Source organism: Dipodomys merriami, unplaced genomic scaffold (assembly GCF_024711535.1).
Source record: "Dipodomys merriami isolate MVZ:Mamm:240054 unplaced genomic scaffold, mDipMer1.0.p SCAF_62, whole genome shotgun sequence".
Classification (NCBI taxonomy): domain Eukaryota; kingdom Metazoa; phylum Chordata; class Mammalia; order Rodentia; family Heteromyidae; genus Dipodomys; species Dipodomys merriami.
This window is the reverse complement of record NW_027206202.1, coordinates 138,008-157,500: the sequence shown is the minus strand read 5'-3', so window position 1 is coordinate 157,500 and position 19,493 is coordinate 138,008. Positions and strand designations below refer to the sequence as shown.

At 47.0% G+C, this 19,493-nt stretch overlaps 1 protein-coding gene across 4 annotated transcripts in view; it reads right to left on the bottom strand.

Annotated features, from left to right (window-relative positions):
• Positions 1-19,174, bottom strand: part of LOC138814916 (transmembrane channel-like protein 5) — a 41,064-nt gene extending 21,890 nt beyond the window's left edge. For 2 of the 4 annotated variants that reach the window (XM_070004027.1, XM_070004029.1), the window contains exons 1-6: positions 19,089-19,174; positions 8,224-9,006; positions 5,800-5,927; positions 3,565-3,654; positions 718-817; positions 9-96 (exon numbers count right to left, since the gene is read on the bottom strand). In XM_070004027.1, coding sequence (XP_069860128.1) covers positions 9-96; positions 718-817; positions 3,565-3,654; positions 5,800-5,927; positions 8,224-8,930 — 1,113 coding nt within the window. In that variant the 5' untranslated portion in view covers positions 8,931-9,006; positions 19,089-19,174. Of the gene's footprint in view, positions 1-8; positions 97-717; positions 818-1,387; positions 1,883-3,564; positions 3,655-5,799; positions 5,928-8,223; positions 9,007-17,846; positions 18,323-19,088 lie in introns of those variants that run through there. The other 2 variants (XM_070004028.1, XM_070004030.1) reach the window with 2 other exon arrangements.
• Between the last annotated feature and the right edge of the window lie 319 nt (positions 19,175-19,493).

Below are 19,493 nucleotides of genomic sequence, written 5' to 3'. Positions count from 1 at the left end.
AGACCTACCCGAGAGACAGAGTTCAAACACTGCGTACAGCACTTCATCTTGAGGGCGCGGTGGGACTGTTTACTTTTCTCTTTGTCAACTATTCTCCTGTGGGGAGCAGAGGATGAACATTAGAGATCCCAACACTGTGGTTCATTCATTCATTCATTAAAAAAAAAAAAGCTGCCTGGCACCAGTGGCTCATTCCTGTCATCTTAGTCACTCAGGAGGCTGAGATCTGAGGATCAAAATTCAAAGCCAGCTTGGGCAGAAAAATCTCTGACACTCTTATTTCCAGTTGATTGCCAGAAAAGACAGAAGTGACGCTGTGGCTCAAGTGGTAGAGCGCTAGCCTTGAGCTGAAGAGCTGAGGGACAGCGCCCAGGCCCAGAGTTCAACAACGAGTCAAGTATATCACATATGAGAAGGTGACTTGTATTACAGAAAGTTAAAAACAGCCTGGTGCAAAGTGGACATGGGGTCACCACTAAGCATTGCTGTATTTGAGGGAAAGGAGGGATGAAGAATCCTAAGGAAGAATCCTGGCACTGGGAAGAGCCAATGCACAGCCTCAAGCAGAAGCTGACCTGTAGGAGGCCAGTGTGGCTGGAGGACCATAAGGTAATCCAGAGCCAGAGGCCATGAACTTCGAGAACCTTGGTCTGGACTGAAATCCCTCCCTCAAACCAAGGGTTGAAATCTGGGACAGAAGAGAAGTCTGGGGCATACTTGAGCCTCCTTTTCTCTTCCATACTTCTTGGCTGGCTCCGGATGGTTTTAATCCTGTCTCTGGATGCCATGGGGATCAGGGAGGCAATTAACTTTTGTCCTGCAGAAGAGAATAAATGGAGTTCAAAACAAGTTTTTAATTTTGTCCATTGTGGGGCTTGAACTCAGGGCCGGGGCTCTGTCCCTGAGATCTTTTGCTCAAAGCTAGTGCTCTACCACTGTGAGCCACAGCTCTCCTTCTGGTTTTTGAGTGGCTAGTTGGAGATATGAGTTTCACAGGGACCTTTCTGCCTGGGCTGGCTTTGAACTGCGATCCTCAGATCTCAGCCTCCCGAGTAGCTAGGATTACAGGAGTGAGCCACCGGTGCCTGAGCTGAATGTTTTTTTTTAAGTATAAAAAAACCTAATAGCGGAGCTGGGAAGGTGGCTCAGTGGTAGAGTGCGTGCCTTGCATGCATGAGGCCCTGAGTTCAATTTCTCAGCACCACATAAGCAGAAAAAGCCAAAGTGGCACTGTGGCTCAAGTGGTAGAACACTAGCCTTGAGCTGAAGAGCTGAGGGACAGCACCCAGGCCCAGAGTTCAGGTCCCAAGACCAACAACATAAAAAACCCTAATAGCTTAGCTTCTTTCCCCTCTACTCCCCTATAGCTCCCTGGAGCGTTTTCTACCTTGAATGGTGTCATGGGAGGTAGAAGTAGACTCTATGCTGTGGCATCCTGGACTATGGAGGATCTGAGACATGGATTCATTCAAAGCAGTTGAAACCCCTAATACCCGGTGCTGCCTTTGGCTGTGCCTGTGGCCGAAAACCTGAGAACCAATGGCGTCGATGTCAGATGCGGACGAAACCCTGCTGACAGTCGGCTTTGCCGCTGACTTTCCTTGAAAAACCTGACTGTGGACCCCTGATGGAATATTCTCAAACTCGATGATGATGTCATTCCCCTGGCTCTCTGGCAGCATCCCCTGACTCGGGTGAATCTTCTCCTCCACCTGGGTGGTCTTCAAAGACCCCCCCTCCCTCCGCTCTCCTTCTCTAAGTGCTCACACTGGCACAGAGGACCCTGGGAAGGAGGGGCGTGGGAAGGTCAGGGTGCTTCAAATAGAGGTTCTCAATGCCAGAATGAATGCACCCGAAGCCTGCACCTCAAAAATCACCACGTTAATTCCCCCCCCAATCTGCTCCCCTCCCCCCAATGGGGCTCTTCTCTGGAGATCTGTTATTTTCCTGCAGAGAATTCGGTCTTGGTAGCTAAGGTAAGAAATTAGAAACAGAATCCTTCGATGGCATTCTAGAAAGAGAAGACAAGAGATCCTTCTAAATGACTCAGAACCCCAAGGGCCTTTAGTGCTTCTGGCCTGCAATTTATAACTGTCTATGCCTGTGTAAATCCGGATTCAGTCGTAGCTCCTGTCTGTCTCAGACTGTAGACAGTACTGTCTGTTTCCTCAATCTGCACTCTTTTCTCTTATACCAGCAGAACCTGCATTATCTAAAGTTCAGATTCTCCCAGCTTCATTGACAGCTAAGCACGAACTTGTGTGACCCGATTTTAGTCAATGAGACATGTGGTGGCTTTCAGGCATGCTTATTTATTTATTTATCCAGTCCTGGGCCTCGAACTCAGGGCCTGCGTACTATCCCTTAGCCTCTTTTTACTCTAGGCTAGAACTCTCCCACTGAGTCACAGCACCACTTCTGGCTTTTTCTGTTCATGTGGCACTGAGGCTCGAACCCAGGACTTCATGCATGCTAGGCAAGCACTGTACCACTAAGCCACATTCCCAGCCCCACGGATGTTCTTTTAAAGAAGGTGACTCAAACATGCCGAGCACGATGGACCACATCTGTAATCCCAAGCTTCTTCAGAAAGTAGAGATAAGAGAATCACCATCTGAAGGTAGCCTGGGCAAAAGCATGAGACCCTATCTGAATACACAAACCAAAGCAAAAAGGGTTGAGGATGTAGCTCAAGTTGTAGAGTGCCTGCCTCATAAGTGTAAGGCCCTGGGCTGGGAAGGTGGCTCAGTGGTAGAGCACTTGCCTTGCATGCATGAGGCCCTGGGTTCGATTCCTCAGCACCACATAAGCAGAAAAAAGCTGGAAGTGGCACTGTAACTTAAGTGGTAGAGTGCTAGCCTTGAGCTGAAGAGCTGAGGGATAGTGCCCAGGCCCAGAGTTCAGGCCCACGACCGATCAAAAAAAAGAAACAAAACAAAACAAATGTAAGGCCCTGAATTCAAACTCCAGTACCACCCAAAAAGGAATGGGACAATTTATTCCTCATTCACCTCTTTCATGCAATCACTTTAAAAACAAGAAGATGAACGTTTACCTGTAAAGGTGAAGAAAGAAAGAATCTATGGAGGGGGAAAGTTTTTATTTTTGTTTTGTTTTGTTGGTTGTGGGCTTGAACTCAGCGCTTGGGTGCTATCCCTGAGCTTTCGTGCTCAAGGCTAGTGATCTACCACTTTGAGCCACTGTGCCACTTCTGGTTTTCTGGGGGTTTATTGGAGATAAGAGTCTCATGGACTTTCCTGCCCAGGCTGGCTTCAAACTGTTCCTGTCAGATCTCAGCCTCCTGAGTAGCTAGGATTACAGGCATGATCCACCAGTGCCCAGCTAAGGCGGGAAAGTTTCAATGTTGAACTAACTTTGAACTTCCTCCCTCCACTCTTCTTGTGGCAAGAGAAAATAATCCCTTTCTTGCCAGGTCACTGCTCTTTCAGTGCTGAAATGGAGACCATAGACACAAAGGACTCCGTCAGTATCATTGCCACGTGTTGCCTTGAGCAAGTTTCTTCACCAGGGCTAATGGCCTGGCCGTGGTCCACAAGGACTTACCTTGGGGTGACTTGTGCCAATCATAGTCAGGCACTGGCGAGTTTGCATAAGCTCTTTCAGGGCTGTTTTCACCCGCATAAGCAGGGTTTACTGAAATGAAGAGAAGGGAGATGTTGCACTTTAATCCCTCCACCCTCAGTACTATTGAGTGTATAATGGTTAGCATGTGCTAGAAATCGTTAGTAATAACACTGTTACTTTGCCTTCAAGTTCCTAACAGTCTTGTGGTTTAAGAACTTGTGTAAAGAGCCAAGCATGGTGATGCATGCCTATAATCCCAGCACTCACAAGGCAGAGACAGAAGGCTAATGAGTTCAAGATCGGCCTGCTGGGGCTGGGAAGGTGGCTCAGTGGTAGAGTACTTGCCTTGCATGCATGAGGCCCTGGGTTCGATTCCTCAGCACCATATAAGCAAAAAGAAAAAAGCCGGAAGTGGCGCTGTGGCTCAAGTGGTAGCGTGCTAGCCTTGAGCTGAAGAGCTGAGGGACAGTGCCCAGGCCCAGAGTTCAAGCCCCATGACTGGACCCGCTCCCCCCCCCCCAAAAAAAGATCGGCTTGCTGCTACATAGCAATACCCTGTCTAAAACAAACAAGCAAAGCCATCCTAAAACAAACAAATAAAAAACGTGAGTAGAAAATAGTACAAAAATTTTTTTTTTTGTTGGTAGTGGGGCTTGAACTCTGGGCCTGGGCACTGTCCTGAGCTCTTCAGCTCAAGGCAAATGCTCTACCACTTGAGACACAGTGCCACTTCTGGCTTTTTCTGTGTATGTGATATGGAGGAATGGAACCCAGGGCTTCATGCATGCTAAGCAAACACTCTACCACTAAGCTATATTCCCAGCCCTTACATGCATATTCTTATCCTAGTTCTTTTTTTAAACTGTTTTGTTTTAATTTTTTTCTGTCATGGAGCTTGAGCTCAGGTCTCTAAGCACTCTACGCTATTGAGCCATGGCTCCACTCCTAGTTTTTGAATAATTAACTGGAGATAAAGAATCTCACGAGGAGCCAGGTGCTGGTGGCTCAGGCCTGTAATCCTAGCTACTCAGGAACTAAGATTTGAGGATTACAGTTCAAAGCCAGGCTGAGCAGAAAAGTTCCCGTGAGACTCTTATCTCCGATTAATGACTCAAAAAACTGGAAGTGGAACTGTGGATCAAAGTGGTAGAGCACTAGCCTTGAGTCAAAGATCTCACGTACAGCAGTCAGGCCCTAAGTTCAAACCCAATGACTGACAAAAATAAAACAAAAATAAAAAGAGTCTCACAGGGACTTTTCTACCCAGGCTGGGTAGAAAAAAATCTCAGCCTCCTGGGTAGCTAGGATGACAGGTGTGAGTCACCAGCACCCAACTACCATCAGCTTTTCATACCACAGAGATGCTGGACACTTATCTATGTGCTCTATGTGTATCTACCTGTGCTTTATGCATAAGAAGAGTTAAGATAATTTCCTGGCCTTTCAAGAGTCCCTCTACCCCAGCCCTGCCACCATCTCAATTGGAATGGGTTACCTCAATGTCTTCCATATCCCTGGCATGACCCACAAATATTTGTGCACTCAAATATTTCCCATGCAGATGTGCGGGTTGTTTTCCATTTGTGCAGATGGCTTCTAACTTACAACTGGTTTTGCTCACAATGCTTTGACCACATGATTTAGGGAAAGCAATGAGCATATTCAAGTGGTGAATATTGGGGCTGGGAAGGTGGCTCAGTGCTAGAGTGCTTGCCTAGCATGCATGAAGCTCTGGGTTCGATTCCTTAGTATCACATACACAGAAAAGGCTGGAGGTGGCGCTGTGGCTCAAGTGGTAGTGCGCTAGCCTTGAGCAAAAGAAGCTCAGGGACAGTGCCCAGGCCTTGAGTTCAAGCCCCAGGACTAGGGGAAAAAAAATTGTGAATGTGTTGGCAGGGGCGGGGCTCAGTGTGAGAGCACCTGCTTGCCCACCATGCAGGAAGCTCTGTCTGGATTCTAGCTGCAGCCCTGCCACAAGAATAGGATTTTACATTTTGGGATTTTTCCAGGCTAGTGAGAGGTGGTGTGTTCCTCGGGCAGACCCAGAGTTTGTGCACGGGCGCATTTCCACACACTTGACCTGGACTTCTTTGAGCATGGCTGACACTTGGCTCCCCAAGTCACTGGTTTGCCTCCAGTCTTGTGCCTAAGAAGGGCATCTCAGGAGAGAGGGAGATGCTGCCAGAACCCCCTGCCAGCATGTGATGTGCTTACCGTAGCCGATGGCAGGAGCGCCTGGCAGATAGCAGCCATGTGGAGGTGACAGCTGCATGGAAGCCATTTCAATGCTTTCAGAATAATCTTCATTCTCTCTCCTAAGGAAGCCCAAGGAGCCATCCTTCCTGCAATGGAATGAGGGTGGACTGAGGAGGTTTCTGATGGGCATCCTGAAATCCCCAAATGATGATCATCCATCCATAAATGGAGAGGGCAATCATCCATCCATCCACCTCATTCATCCATCAATTTATTCATTTACCCATCAACATATCTGTCTACCCAAACTGTCAACCATGGATCCATCTATACACCCATCCATTTAGCCATCCATCCATCCACCTATCCATCCATTCATTCACCCATCCATCTATCTATATATCCATTTACCCATTCAGTCATCCATTCACTCATTTACCCATTCAACCATCTATTCTTCCATCTATCCACACACCCACATATATATGTATATATAGTTATATTTACACACATATTTATATGGTTATATATATATATAAATGATCGGTAGGTAGTAAAACAATTCAAAGACCCATCCAAGGTCAAAAAACATTGACCTGAAATACAGGGTGAGGGAGGGAGGGAGGGGACGGGAGAGAAAGACGGGTCAGGCTGGTTTGGGGTTGGCACCTGCTGTCAGCAACATTCATTCTTAGTTGTAAGTGTTTTGTAAATGCAGCCATGTGACCTTTCTCTTTCTGTTATGGACACCTATGGAAGATGAAAATGAGAGGGACAGGACCAAAGGTATGTCTTAGGATGGTGAGTCAGGCATTGACAGGTAAGACTAAGAAAGGATTTTGACCTGTTCCTGTTAGTTCTACTTAAATCCCACTTTAGTACATCCTAAAGACATTTGGATTATTACACACCCAAGTTCTACAACCTTCTTCCTGGAAAGGAATGCAAGTCACTATTTTGTTTTGTTTTGTTTTGTTTGGAGATGAGTCTTACTATGTAACTTGGGCTGTTCTCAGACTCTTTTATTTTTTCTTTTCTGGTAGGAGGGCTTGAACTCTGGGCCTGAGCACTGTCCCTGAGCTCTTCAGCTCAAGGCCAGCACTCTACCACTTGAGCCATAGCACCATTTTCAGTTTTCTGGTGGTTCATTGGAGATAAGAGTCTCATGTACTTTCCTGCTTGGGCTGGCTTTGAACTGCAATCCTCAGATCTCAGCCTCCTGAGTAGTTAGGATTACAGGCAGGAGCCACAAATGCCCGGCTGTCCTCAAACTCTTGACCTGTAGTGGCATGACAGATTTAAAAATAAAATAAAATAAATTTCATTAATATCACTGATATAAATATCAAGTGCCAAGACTCAGACTAGTGAAAAAAATACGTGATAAAATTTTTTGTAGATTCAACACAAAAATATTGGCTAAAGAAATGTCTTGTCAATATACTGAAAAAAACAGATTTGGTACAACTAAGTCACTTAATGAATGCTGTCAGTAACTGTACTTGGTAAACTTTGTTAGTGCTGGTGGCTCATGCCTGTAATCCTAGCTACTCAGGAGGCTGAGATCTGAGGAGCATGGTTCAAAGCCAGTCCAGGAGGGAAATTCAAGTGACTCTTATGTTCAATTAACCACCAAAAAAAAAAAAAAAAGCCAGGGACCGGAATGTGGCCTAATGGTAGAGTGGTTGCTTAGCATGCATGAAGCCCTGGGTTCAATTCCTCAGTACCACATAAACAGAAAAAGCTGGAAGTGGTGCTGTTGCTCAAGTGGTAGAGTGCTAGCCTTGAGCAAAAGAAGCTCAGGGACAGTGCCTAGGTCCTGAGTTCAAACCCCAGGACTGGCAAAAAAAACAAAAAACAAAAACAACCAAAAAAAGCCAGAAATAGAGTTATGACTCAAGTGGTAGAACACAAGCCTTGTGCAAATAAAACTCAGAGACAGCTCTCAGGCTCTGCGTTCACATACATGTGTGCATGTGTGCACACATACACATATACACACAACTAAAGTTTGGGCATGGCTAAATGGTAGAGCATTTATCTGGTTTACATGAAGTCTTGGCTTCAATCTCTAAGACCACCAAAATTTTTTCTAAGCAACTAAATTCAATAGATCTTTAATGTCATCCCAATGAAAATCCATTACTGTTGATGTGATTCTGGTTACAACATCTGGATTTATGACCACTGAATCATGACGTCAGCCTCACTGGTAATGTAGAGAGATAAAACAATGGAAAGACAGTTATCTTTCGGGGCTTGGACAAGGCAGAGGTAGGTGTCTGAGAAGAGATGTGAATTTCCAGTAAGGGCTCAGAGCTTAAGGCTGAGAGTTGTGGCCCACAACTTCCAGTCATAGAACCTGCCCTTCATTCAAACCCCAACTGACCAAGCCTCAGTGACTTGATCCCATACTCAGATCCCACCCATGACAGAACTTACCCTCTGGCTGTTCCTGGGGTCTCAGAAGAGCCATAATGGCGACCATCCTCAGCACCTGGGTAATCAGGTTCTCCCCAGAAATTTACGGGGTCTACATCATCCTCGGAACTAGGGTAGACTGGTTTCTCAAATACGAGTAGGGTGTTAGGCTGATGGTGAGCGCCTGGATAGTCAGGCTCAGTCAGGGAGTCTGTGTAGGGACTGACTCTGGAGCTAGGGTGTTCTAGCATCCTTCTGGGGCCTCGATGGCTGGAATCATCTCTGGAGGAAGGCTGGTGGGAGCGATCCTGAGCTCCAGGGTAGTCAGGTTCTCCCAAGGACCCCAAATAGCGTGGATGTGTCCTGGAGCTGGCAAGATCAAGATTCGGTTGCCATCTAGGGGAGTCAGGCTCTCTGGATGACGGATTCCTTGAAAAGCCAAAATAATCTGGCTCTAGCCGAGATGTGTAATGATCTGAACCTGTTCTGGAACCTTCAGCATAGGGATTCGTGCTGTTGCTCAGATAAGCAGGAGATTCAGGATAATCTGGTTCTGCGAGAGACCCTGGGTAGTCGGGGTTCATCCTGGAACCTGCAGAGTAGGGGTTGCGCCCGGTGATGGGGTACCCCTGGGTTTTCGAATATCCTTGCATTGGGTTCTGACACCCCGGATAGTTGGGGTAATCCGCATCCTCCTCATAGCCACTATTCCTTTTGTAGGCGGACATGCTAGTAGAATCTTCAACCTGGACTGCTAGAACAAGCCTGCATTTGTAGTCACTCCAGGATCTTCTTTTTTAAAATCTGTAGACAGAGGGGAAGGGGAAAATGTCAGACTTTCTTCCCTCCCTCCCTCCTTCCTTCCTTCCTTCATCCTTCCTTCCTTCCTTCATCCTTCCTTCCTTCCTTCCCTCCCTCCCTTCCATGTTGAGACTGCCAGTTATCTTGCAATATCTATTTCAGCTTCTCTCACTGCTGGGTAAACAGCTGTCCAGAATAATGACTACATTTCCCAGCCTCCCTTGCACCTAGGTATGCACAGGAGAGCAATCCCGAGATTGTGGGCAAGAAAGTGCTACACATACAACTCCCAGGTCATGTTGTTGAAGGAAAGAGGTCATCCCTTCCTGTTACCATCTGGGCTGGAACATGAATGTGATGTACCAGCTAGGGCCACGTGTACAAAAACACAATATCTGTAATCCTCACTGCTCGAGAGACTGAGATCTGAGGGTCATGGTTCAAAAGAGCTCAAGCAGGAAAGTCCTCTAAGAGATTCTTATCCCCAATTAACCACCAAATAGCCAGAAGTGGAGCTATAGCTCAAGTGGTAGAGTGCCACTTGAGCAAAAAGGCTAAGGGATTGCACCCAGGCCCCGATTTCAAGGCCCAGTACTGGCGCGCGCGCACACACACACACACACACACACACACACACACACACACACACACACACACACACACCACACCACACCACACCACACCACACTACACATACATCACACACGCACATACACAAAAAGATTAGGATTGGGGCTGGGAAGGTGGCTCAGTGGTAGAGCGCTTGCCTTGCATGCCTGAGGCCCTGGGTTCGATTCCTCAGCACCACATGAGCAGAAGAAAAAAAAGCCGGAAGTGGCGCTGTGGCTCAAGTGGTAGAGCACTAGCCTTGAGCTGAAGACCTGCGGGACAGTGCCCAGGCCCAGAATTCAGGCCCCACAATCAGACCCCCCCAAAGAAAGACTAGGGTTGAGAGCAACTTTGAAAAACAGTCATTTTATCAGTTCTAACTATTAGAAAAAGAATAAACTTGTATTTTGCTACAACTACTGGGTTTTTAGAGGATGTTTGATACACTCAGTCTAAGTACATATTAACAAATGTATTCTTCTGGCTGGGGGCTGGAGGTAGGGGGAAAGTAATGAACTGAAGAGTTAGAAGGAACAAGGAAGTACTGGGGTTTGAGCCCATGGCTTTATCTTTGCTAGGAAGGGACTCTCCTGCTTGAGCCATACCTTCAGTCTGGTTATTTTTGAGATAGGGTCCTGTTTTTATTCCTGAGCACATACCTGGTGCATGAGCCTTCTATTTACACCTCCCATGGTGGCTGGAATGACAGGCATAGGCCACCATACCCAGCTTCAGGTTGAGATGGGATCTTTTGAACCTTTTCCCGTAGGCTGGTCTTGAACCTCAACCCTCCCAACCTCTGCCTCCTGAGCAGCTAGAATTACAGGTCTGAGCCACCAGCACCTAGCTCTTTGAGTATTCTGACTGCACTTGTGTTTCTGGGGTCTAATGCACAAATTAGTAAGAATACAGAATGGATAAATAGTTCATGGGAAACAGAGCATTGATGAGATAATTGCTATGACCCCTTACAGTAGGGAAACATGGTTTCATCAGTTCCACGAGCTCTCATCCTCAGACACAGCATATTTCTCAGACCAAAGTGATGAGAATTTATTTCCTATCTTTATTTGGCTGGTTCCCATGCCCCTGCGCTGGGTATCTTGCCCTGATTTTTTTTTTTTCTCTGCACATCTTTTCCTCCTCATCGCTTGGACCTACTGATAAATGAAGTCCCCACTGATCGTTGACCCTCCAGGACCCCAGCCTGGCAATTAGTGTCCACCATCCTCCTGGCCTCTAGGCCCAGCTTAGGAAAGGGTTGCTAGTCAGGTTGAGGGGCTCCAGGATCTGAACTGGACTTACTGGAAAACCACCCCTATAGCAGAGGACTAAGACCCGCAGTGTAGGGACAATGGGAAGAGAAGGAAATCGGTTTTGCTGTTGTTGTTGTCGTTTGCCTGTCCTGGGGTTTGAACTCAGGGCCTAGGTGCTCTCCCTGAGCCTTTTTGTGCCCAAGGCTAGAGCTCTACCACTTGAGCCACAGTGCCACTTTTGGCTTTTTCTGAGTAGTTTACTGGAGGTAAGTGTCTCATGTACTTTCTTGCCTTCCTCAGCTTCCTGGGTAGCTAGGATGACAGGCATGAGTCACTGGCACCCAGCAAAGAAGAAAACAATTTTTAAAAAGGAAGAATCAGTAGGGATTGGTTGGCTGAATCAATATAGGACGTGTCAGAAGGAAGGAAAATAAAAGACAGACTTCCTCCATGGTGGGTGAATGAGGAAGAAGGAAGTAGAATTTTTTTAAGCTCAGGCAACCATCCCAAGTTTATCTCTATGTAAATGACCGAGATTAGACTTTTGGAGTTGTCAGACCAGAGGACAACAACCTAATGACAACTGAACTCTGGATGGCCTTCTCGGGTCCACAGGCCGGGTACAGTGAGATGGTTTGCTTTATTCTGTTGCTGCTGGCACCTGTTTCCCTCTGCCAAGGGAAACATTGCTGCAGTAATGCTTTTCCTCAACTCTTGGCCGTTGGGGGCTGGAGGTGGACCCAGGACCCAACTGGAATTATTTCTTTATTCCTGACCACAATAATTAGGCCAGGGTGTATAACCCAGTCAGTGCCAGTGGGATCTGGTTAGAAGATACTTTCTATTTCGTGTGTGTGTGTGTGTGTGTGTGTGTGTGTGTGTGTGTGTGTGTGTGTGTGTGTGTGTGTGTGTGTGTGTGTGTGTGTGTGTACTAATCCTGGGGCTTGAACTCTGGACCTGGGCACTGTCCCTGGGCTTTTCTGCTCAAGGCTAGTGCTCTACCACTTGAACCATGCATCTACTTCTGGCTTTTTTGATGGTGGATAATTGACAATAAGAGTCTGATAGACTTTTCTGCCCAGGCTGGCTTCAAACCTCAATCCTCAGATCTCAGCCTCTGTAGTAGCTAGGATTACAGGTGTGAGCCACTGCATCACACACTTTCTTTCTTTCTTTTTTTTTTTCATTAGTGAGTTTGAACTCAAGGCCTCATACTTGCTAGGCAGGCCCTCTACCACCTGAACCTGCGCCTTGTTCCCCTCCCCATTCCTGCTAAACTTAGAGTTAGAAAGTTTACTCCTAGGGCTGGGAAGGTGGCTCAGTGGTAGAGCACTTGCCTTGCATGCATGAGGCCCTGGGTTCAATTCCTCAGCACCACATAAGCAAAAAGAAAAAAGCCAGAAGTGGCGCTGTGGCTCAAGTGGTAGGGTGCTAGCCTTGAGCTGAAGAGCTGAGGGACAGCGCCCAGGCCCAGAGTTCAAGCCCCACGACCGGACCCAAAAAAAAAAAAGAAAGTTTACTCCTAAAGCTGTCAATAAATCACCAGTGGGGAAGGTTTGCCTAAGAGTGATGTCAGCAAGGAAAAACAAAGCCAAGGGATACACAGGAAGAAGGACCAAACGCTGGTGACATTTTTAAACACCTGGTTGCAGCCATACCTGAAGGCAGATGACCCCAGGAAACTTGAGTCAATTCATTTTCTTTTTGACTTAAGTTAGAGCTGGATTTCTGTTATTGGTCAGTGAAAGAGAATAACTCTGAACATAAATTTTGCAAGCAATAACGCTTACACAACTTGTCTGTAGTGCTATGGAGATCAATGTTATGCTTTATAGCAAATTTTTGGGTTTTCTGCAGCATGGATTTGAATTCATTAATTAACATATAGAAGTTAACATGTTTACACTCTAAACTTTCCATGGCTACCACAGCCTACATTCTTACAACGAACAAGCTATGTGATGGCTAGTTGAAAAACATGTATTTATACCAGTTCAAGAGAAATGAGTCTGTCAAAAGTTAACAAGAGGCCAAGCATGGTATTGCATGTTGTAATCCCAGCTACTCAGGAAGCCGAGATCAGGAAGACTGTAGTTTAATACCAGCCTCAGCAAAAAGCTAGTAAGAAGCCCATCTCAACAAACAAGCCAGGCATGATGCTGTGCAGCTATGATCCCACTTATAAGGAAGCCATAGGAAAGAGGATCTTGGTCCTGGCTGGCCCAAGCAAAACCAGGAGACCTTCTGTGTAAAATAACTAAAGCTAAAAGGTGTTGAGAGTATGGTTCAGGTGGTAGAGGGCCTGCCTAACAAGTATGAGGCCTTGAGTTCAAACTCACTAATGAAAAAAAGAAAGAAAGTGTGTGACGCAGTAGCTCACACCTGTAATCCTAGCTACTTCAGAGGCTGAGATCTGAAGATCCAGGTTTGAAGCCAGCCTGAGCAGAAAAGTCTATGAGACTCTTATTGTCAATTTTCCACCACCAAAAAAGCCAGAAGTAGATGCATGGTTCAAGTGGTAGAGCACTAGCCTTGAGCAGAAAAGCTCAGGGACAGTGCCCAGGTCCAGAGTTCAAGCCCCAGGATTGGCACACACACACACACACACACACACACACACACACACACACACACACACACACACACACACACACACACACACACACACACACACGAAATAGAAAATATCTTCTAACCAGATGGCAGGAGGAGAAGCAATTTTACCAAATTCCTAGTTTCACATTGTGACAACAACAACAGAGAACTAAATTTTGTTTTGCACTTTTTTTTTTTTTGGTCAGTCCTGGGGCTTGAACTCAGGGCCTGGGCACTGTCCCTGAGCCTGTTTGTGCTCAAGGCTAGTACTCTATCACTTGAGCCACAGCACCACTTTCAGAATACTGTAGTTTATTGGAGATAACAGTCTCATGGACTTCTCTGCCTGGGCTGGTTTTGAGCTGAGATCTCAGCCTCCTGAGTAGCTAGGATTACAGGTATGAGCCACCAGCACCCAGGTTTCTTTGGGCTTTTTGTTTTTTTAACCAGCCCAGACTACAAGGAAATGCTGAGAGGTTATCAGATGCTCACTGACTGGATAAAAGAGGAAATATACCAGTTTTTCGAGATGAACATACTTCTCAAATTCAATTTCTGGAAAGAATTTATCTTGAGAACCCTCCTAAAGGGATCAGATAAATGAATGAGGAAGAGACTCCAGGGTTCAAGGTCACCAGCAAATAAAGCACTTGCTGGGGGGGCTGGGACATCTCCAAGATAAACTGTGGGGGGCAACACAGGAGGAGACTCTGGAGTCCCCTTCACAACAGTGCCCCCTATGGAAAGTCAATGGCATGCAGCCATTTCCGGCCAATGGGCTGTCAGCCACAGTGGCTGGGCCACTACTAGCCAAAATGTTTAAGAATCAAAATGTGACCCTCTCTGGCCCTGCCACTGCCCCCCCCCCCCCCCCGTTGGGGACAGGTCCACCAGCCTGGGTCCCTGCCTGCACAGAGCCGGGCTTGCCCCACCCCCAACCAGGCCAGATGGAAGAGAAACAAATGTTTTTGTGTTAAGTCCTCCACATAGTTACTTTATGCACTCAGCCCTCCTATCCATGGGTTCATCTGTGGATCCAACCACCCTCAAAATCAAAAATATCTTAAAAAATATGCATCTCAGGTTCAATGTTCACAGAGATAAACTGCAGCAGCTAGAATGCTAGCCAGCACATAAGGCATGAAATAGTACACTGAGAGCTGCTGTCTCACTAGCTACTCTGGAGGCTAAGATTTGAGGATCCAGGTTCAAAGCCAGCCTGGGCAGGAAAGGCTGGGAGACTTTTATATCTGCTGAGCCACCAAAAAGCTGGAAATGGAGCTGTGGCTCAAGTGGTAAAGCACCAGCCTTGAGCAAAAAAAAAAAAGCTCAGGGATACACCTAGACTGAGTTTAAGCATGCACGCACACACACACACACACACACACACATACACACACACACATGCATCTCAGCCAGGCGTAGTAGTGTACATCTGTCATTCCAGCACTCAGGAGGCTCAAGCAGAAGGATCATGAGTTCAAGGCCAGCTTGGACAATGTAGCAAGACCCTATCTCAAAATGAAAACAAAATGCATCTCCCTGGGACAAGTTCAGGCCTTTTTCTTGATCATGATTTCCTAAAAAGCACAGCACAGAGCCGACTTCCACAGCACTGCCATTGTGGATGGTCTTGCCAGCCACGAGAGATATGAAACTCTTTGACTGTAATCTGCTTGTGCACTGCATCATGGATACTGGTTTCCCTGCGGGGCACCGGTGGAGGACTGTGTACACGCCCCCTCCCCCCACATAAACACACCATGTGTGTCTACATTTCCTCCAATGAACTTCTGCATGCAACTACAAAGTGATAGGTATTGTGTGAGTATGCATTCATATCACATGAACACACACAGATCAGATAGATGCTAGACAGACAGATGGACAAATGTACCCGGGAGAGAGGGATGCATGAGACCCAGGAGACAGGGGAATGGGAGCTGGGATATATGATCTGTCTTTATCTCTTGATTCAGTTCTTTTTTTTTTTTTTTTTTGGTCAGTTGTGGGACTTGAACTCAGGGCCTGGGCGTTGTCCCTGAGCCTCTTTGAGCTCTGCCACTTGAGCCATAGCATGCCATTTCCCATTTTTGAGTGGTTAATTGGAGATAAGAGTCTCACAGGGACTTTGCTGCCCGGGCTGGCTTTGAACCACAATCCTCAGATCTTAGCCTCCTGAGAAGCTAGGATTACAGGCATGAGCCACCAGTGCTGGGCGATTGAGTTCTTTTTTGTGTCCTGTCATGTAACAAGAGCTTGTGTACCAAGAGTCTTCTCCACTGATCAGATACAAAACAGTTCTCTGTCCATTATCATCTGCACAGAGACAAACTCCTACACAAACCAAAAAGTTAAGCCACAGGAAAAGGGCCTTGAGAAGAGAGGGAGGAGGAAATGGCCACCAAAAAATAGCATCTGGTATTGAGTGTCAGAGGAGGTGGGTGTGGCCTTCTGAGAACCCAGACCTAAATTCCTATTAACCATTAGAGGAGCAGGTACACAGCACCAGCCTGGGAGGCGAGATTGCTGGGTGGCACTGGAGAAACCACAGAGAGAGCATGGTTTGCCTTGGATTTTTGCTTCACTAACAACATTGTGAATAGGAGCCTTTGAGCCAACTCTTCCGGTCCTCCTCTTGCTGTCTGACTTGAAGTTTCAAATCAGGGCCCTGATTTCTTGCTTGACTTTTTCCACTCAAATTTGGCCCTCTATTTGAGCCACAGCTCCACTGGTGGCTTTTTAGATGGTTGATTGAACATGAGCATCTCTTGACCTTTGCTGCCTGGGCTGGCATTGAATTGGAATTTGTCAGCTCTCAGCCTCTTAAATAGCTAGGATGACAGCCCTGAACCTGGAACCTGGCAGGTTTTGATACCAATGAAGATTGCTCAAGCAGAAACAGGAACAGGGATTGCAACTTCCTTTCCCCCAATTAAAGGTTTAAAAAAAAAAATAGTCTAGCCAGGCGTCGGTGGCTCACATCTGTCATCCTAGCTACTCAGGAGGCTGAAATCTGAGGACTGTAGTTCAAAGCCAGCCTGGGCAGCAAAGTCCATGAGACTCTTATCTCCAATAAACCACCAGAAAACCAGAAGTGGCGCTGTGGCTCAAGTGGTAGAGTGCTTGCCTTGAGCTGAAGAGCTCAGGGACAGCGGCCAGGCCCAGAGTTCAAGCCCCACGACCGACAACAACAACAACAAAAAGTCTGGTCCAAGATTAAAACCCAAAACAAAACAAGTTCTTTTTTAATGGAGGAAAATGGTAGGCAAGAATTTCCCTAACTCACAAAGCACTTAAAAAACGAAAGCTGTATGTAGGGGGAAGAGGGAGAGGAAAAGCTGGATCAAGCTGACAGTGACAAGGCCTTTTCTCTCAAGCCCCATTACGCACAGGTGCTTTAAAAAAGAAGTCAAAGCCTGATCAAAGACTGGAGGTGCCAGATGTGAGGGCAAAAACTAGGCAAAAATATAAGGCCCTGCGTTCAAACCCAGATACTCGCACCAAACCCTGCCCCCCCCCAAGAAAAAACCCAAACAGCCTCTCATAAGCATGATAAATTGCCTTTCCTCCAACTCTACATATAATTTGTTAACTTTTCACTCAAGTGTTTGCTGCAGGATCAACTCTCTCTCCACTTTGGGAAATCACTTTTGCTCTGCTTTTGGTTTTTTTGAGGCGGAGTCTTTATGGAGCCCACACTGGCCTGGAACTCACCATTTTCCTGCCTCTGCCTTCTATGTGCTAGGATTACAGGCATGAGCTACTATACTTGGCTGCAGCTTCTTTTCTGTCCCCTCTTTCTTTCTTTCTTTCAAGTGATCATTCTACTTAAGTGCTACAAGAAATGGAACTTATTGGGGTTTTTGTCATTCATTTAAAAACTGTGGAACAACTTTTCCCGTGTTATTTTATTTTATGTTCATTTTTATGTTTGGTGCCAGTACTGGGGGCTTAAACTCAGGGTCTCATACTCAAGGCTAGCGCTCTACTACTTAATCTGTACCTCCACTTCTAGCTTTTTTTTTTTTTTTTCTTCTGGTTAATTGGAGAGAAGAGTCTCACAGACTTTCTTGCCTGGGCTAGCTTTGAACCACAGTTCTCAGATCTCAGCCTCCTGGGTGGGTAGGATGACAGGTGTGAGCCACTGGTGCCCAGTGTCCTATTTCTTGCCTTATGATTCTCTTCCCAGAAGTAAGCAGTAATAGAGTCACCTCTTGTCACCTTATTCCAGGAAATATTCTGGGGAAAAATTACACAGCATGATTCATTGGACTTTGGTGAAGATGTTTATATCTTTAACCTGACCCTGTGGACTTTCCTAGCAACACTTTCCTCTAAAGCACAGGACCACAACAGTGCGCATATTCATCGAGTGCTGACCTGTGGCTTCCAAGCACATGCTCTTCTAATGCACCGGTGACCCCAAGTCTTCAAACAACTTTATGGGGAAAGGTGGATAATTCCCATTTTCTGATGAACAACACGGAAGCCCAGATGGAGTCATTTACCCAAGTTCACACAGCTGGAGAGAAGCAGAATCGAATTCAAGCCTGTGCCTCTCTATCTGTAGCCCCTGGACTTTGATCAACTTCATCAAGAGTGTTATCAGAGGAAGATGATAAGGATAAGAAGATGACACTTGGGATTGGTGGCTCACCACATATTGTTAGAGGCTCTGCTGGGCCCAACAGAGGCCAGAGCTTCCAGTAGCTGTCCATTCCACACCTGAGGACGCCAAGGCCAGAAGGTTCAGTAACTCACCCAGGGTCTCGCAGCTAGAACCAGGGAAGCTCAGACTCCATCTCCAGCTTACAGCCCTGAACCTGCGTCTCCAAGTCTCCCCACTGACAAATATTTGCCAGGCATCAGGTCTCTTCCCACATCCGGCTTCCTTCTCCCCCATGGTGCCCCAGCTGTTTCTATGGTCTCCAGTCCCTCCCTCTCCTACCTGTTCCTCTGTCCTGAAGAAACTTCCAGATCCCTAGCTACTGTCCTCTGGTCAAAACCAGGGAAAAGTGCAGAAACCACTCCTCTTCCTCTCCCCCTCTCCCTCCCTCTCTCCCTCCTTCCTTCTTTTCCTCCTTCTTTCTCTCCCTCCCTGCTCCCTTCTTCCTTCCTTCCTTCTTTTTTTATTTTTTATTTGCCATTCCTGGGGCTTGAACTCAGGGCCTGGGCACTGTTCTTAAGCTTCTTTTGCTCAAGGCTAGCACTCTAAGGCTTGAACTACAGCTCGACTTGCAGCTTTTTCTGTGTATGTGGTACTGAGGAATCGAACCCAGCACTTCATGCATGCTAGACAAGCACTCTACCACTGAGCCACCTTCCCAGGCTCTCTCTCTCTCTCTTTCTCTTTCTTTCTTTCCTCTTTTTCTTTTTCTATTTTCTTTCCTTCTTTCCTTTCTCCTTCCTTCCTTCCTTCCCTTCCCCTCCCTCCCCCTCTCCCCACTCCATATCCTGGGCTCATCTTTCCCTGCCCCCCTTCTGCGTCCCCTGCACCCAGCTGTCCTGGACCTGCAGTGGAGCCAGCCAGCACCCAGCTTGGGAAAGGGGCCTTTCCTCAGCTGGTGGCAGCTTCAGCGCCTTTCCTGTCCCCTCCCCAGCAATGGAGGAACCAGATCTCACCTGCTACCCCGCAGATCAGATCGGCAGATGGGCAGGCTGGCCTGCACCCCAGCATGGCGCTGTGCCTGCTCTGCAGCCTGGGTCCGCGCTCACACTGTGCCAGCCCCTCCCTCTCACCTGTGTTTTCTTGGCTTCGGCACAATAAAAAGAACAAAGTCCTCCTTAGAGCTTACTTCATATCTGGGCAACCATAAGGAAGTAGGTAGATACCAGTGGAAGGTATGGGGAGGGGCTGCTTGGAAGATTTTTACCCAAACTTTCATTCCCCTCATGGCATAGCGCCATGTCTGGTAGACACAGCCCCCCTCCCCCCCTCCCCCCTCCCTCACCCCCCTCCCCATGCTTGCTGCTCAATCACTACCCTGGGTAACATGTCAGCAGGAAGAATCAACTCTGCAGAGATGA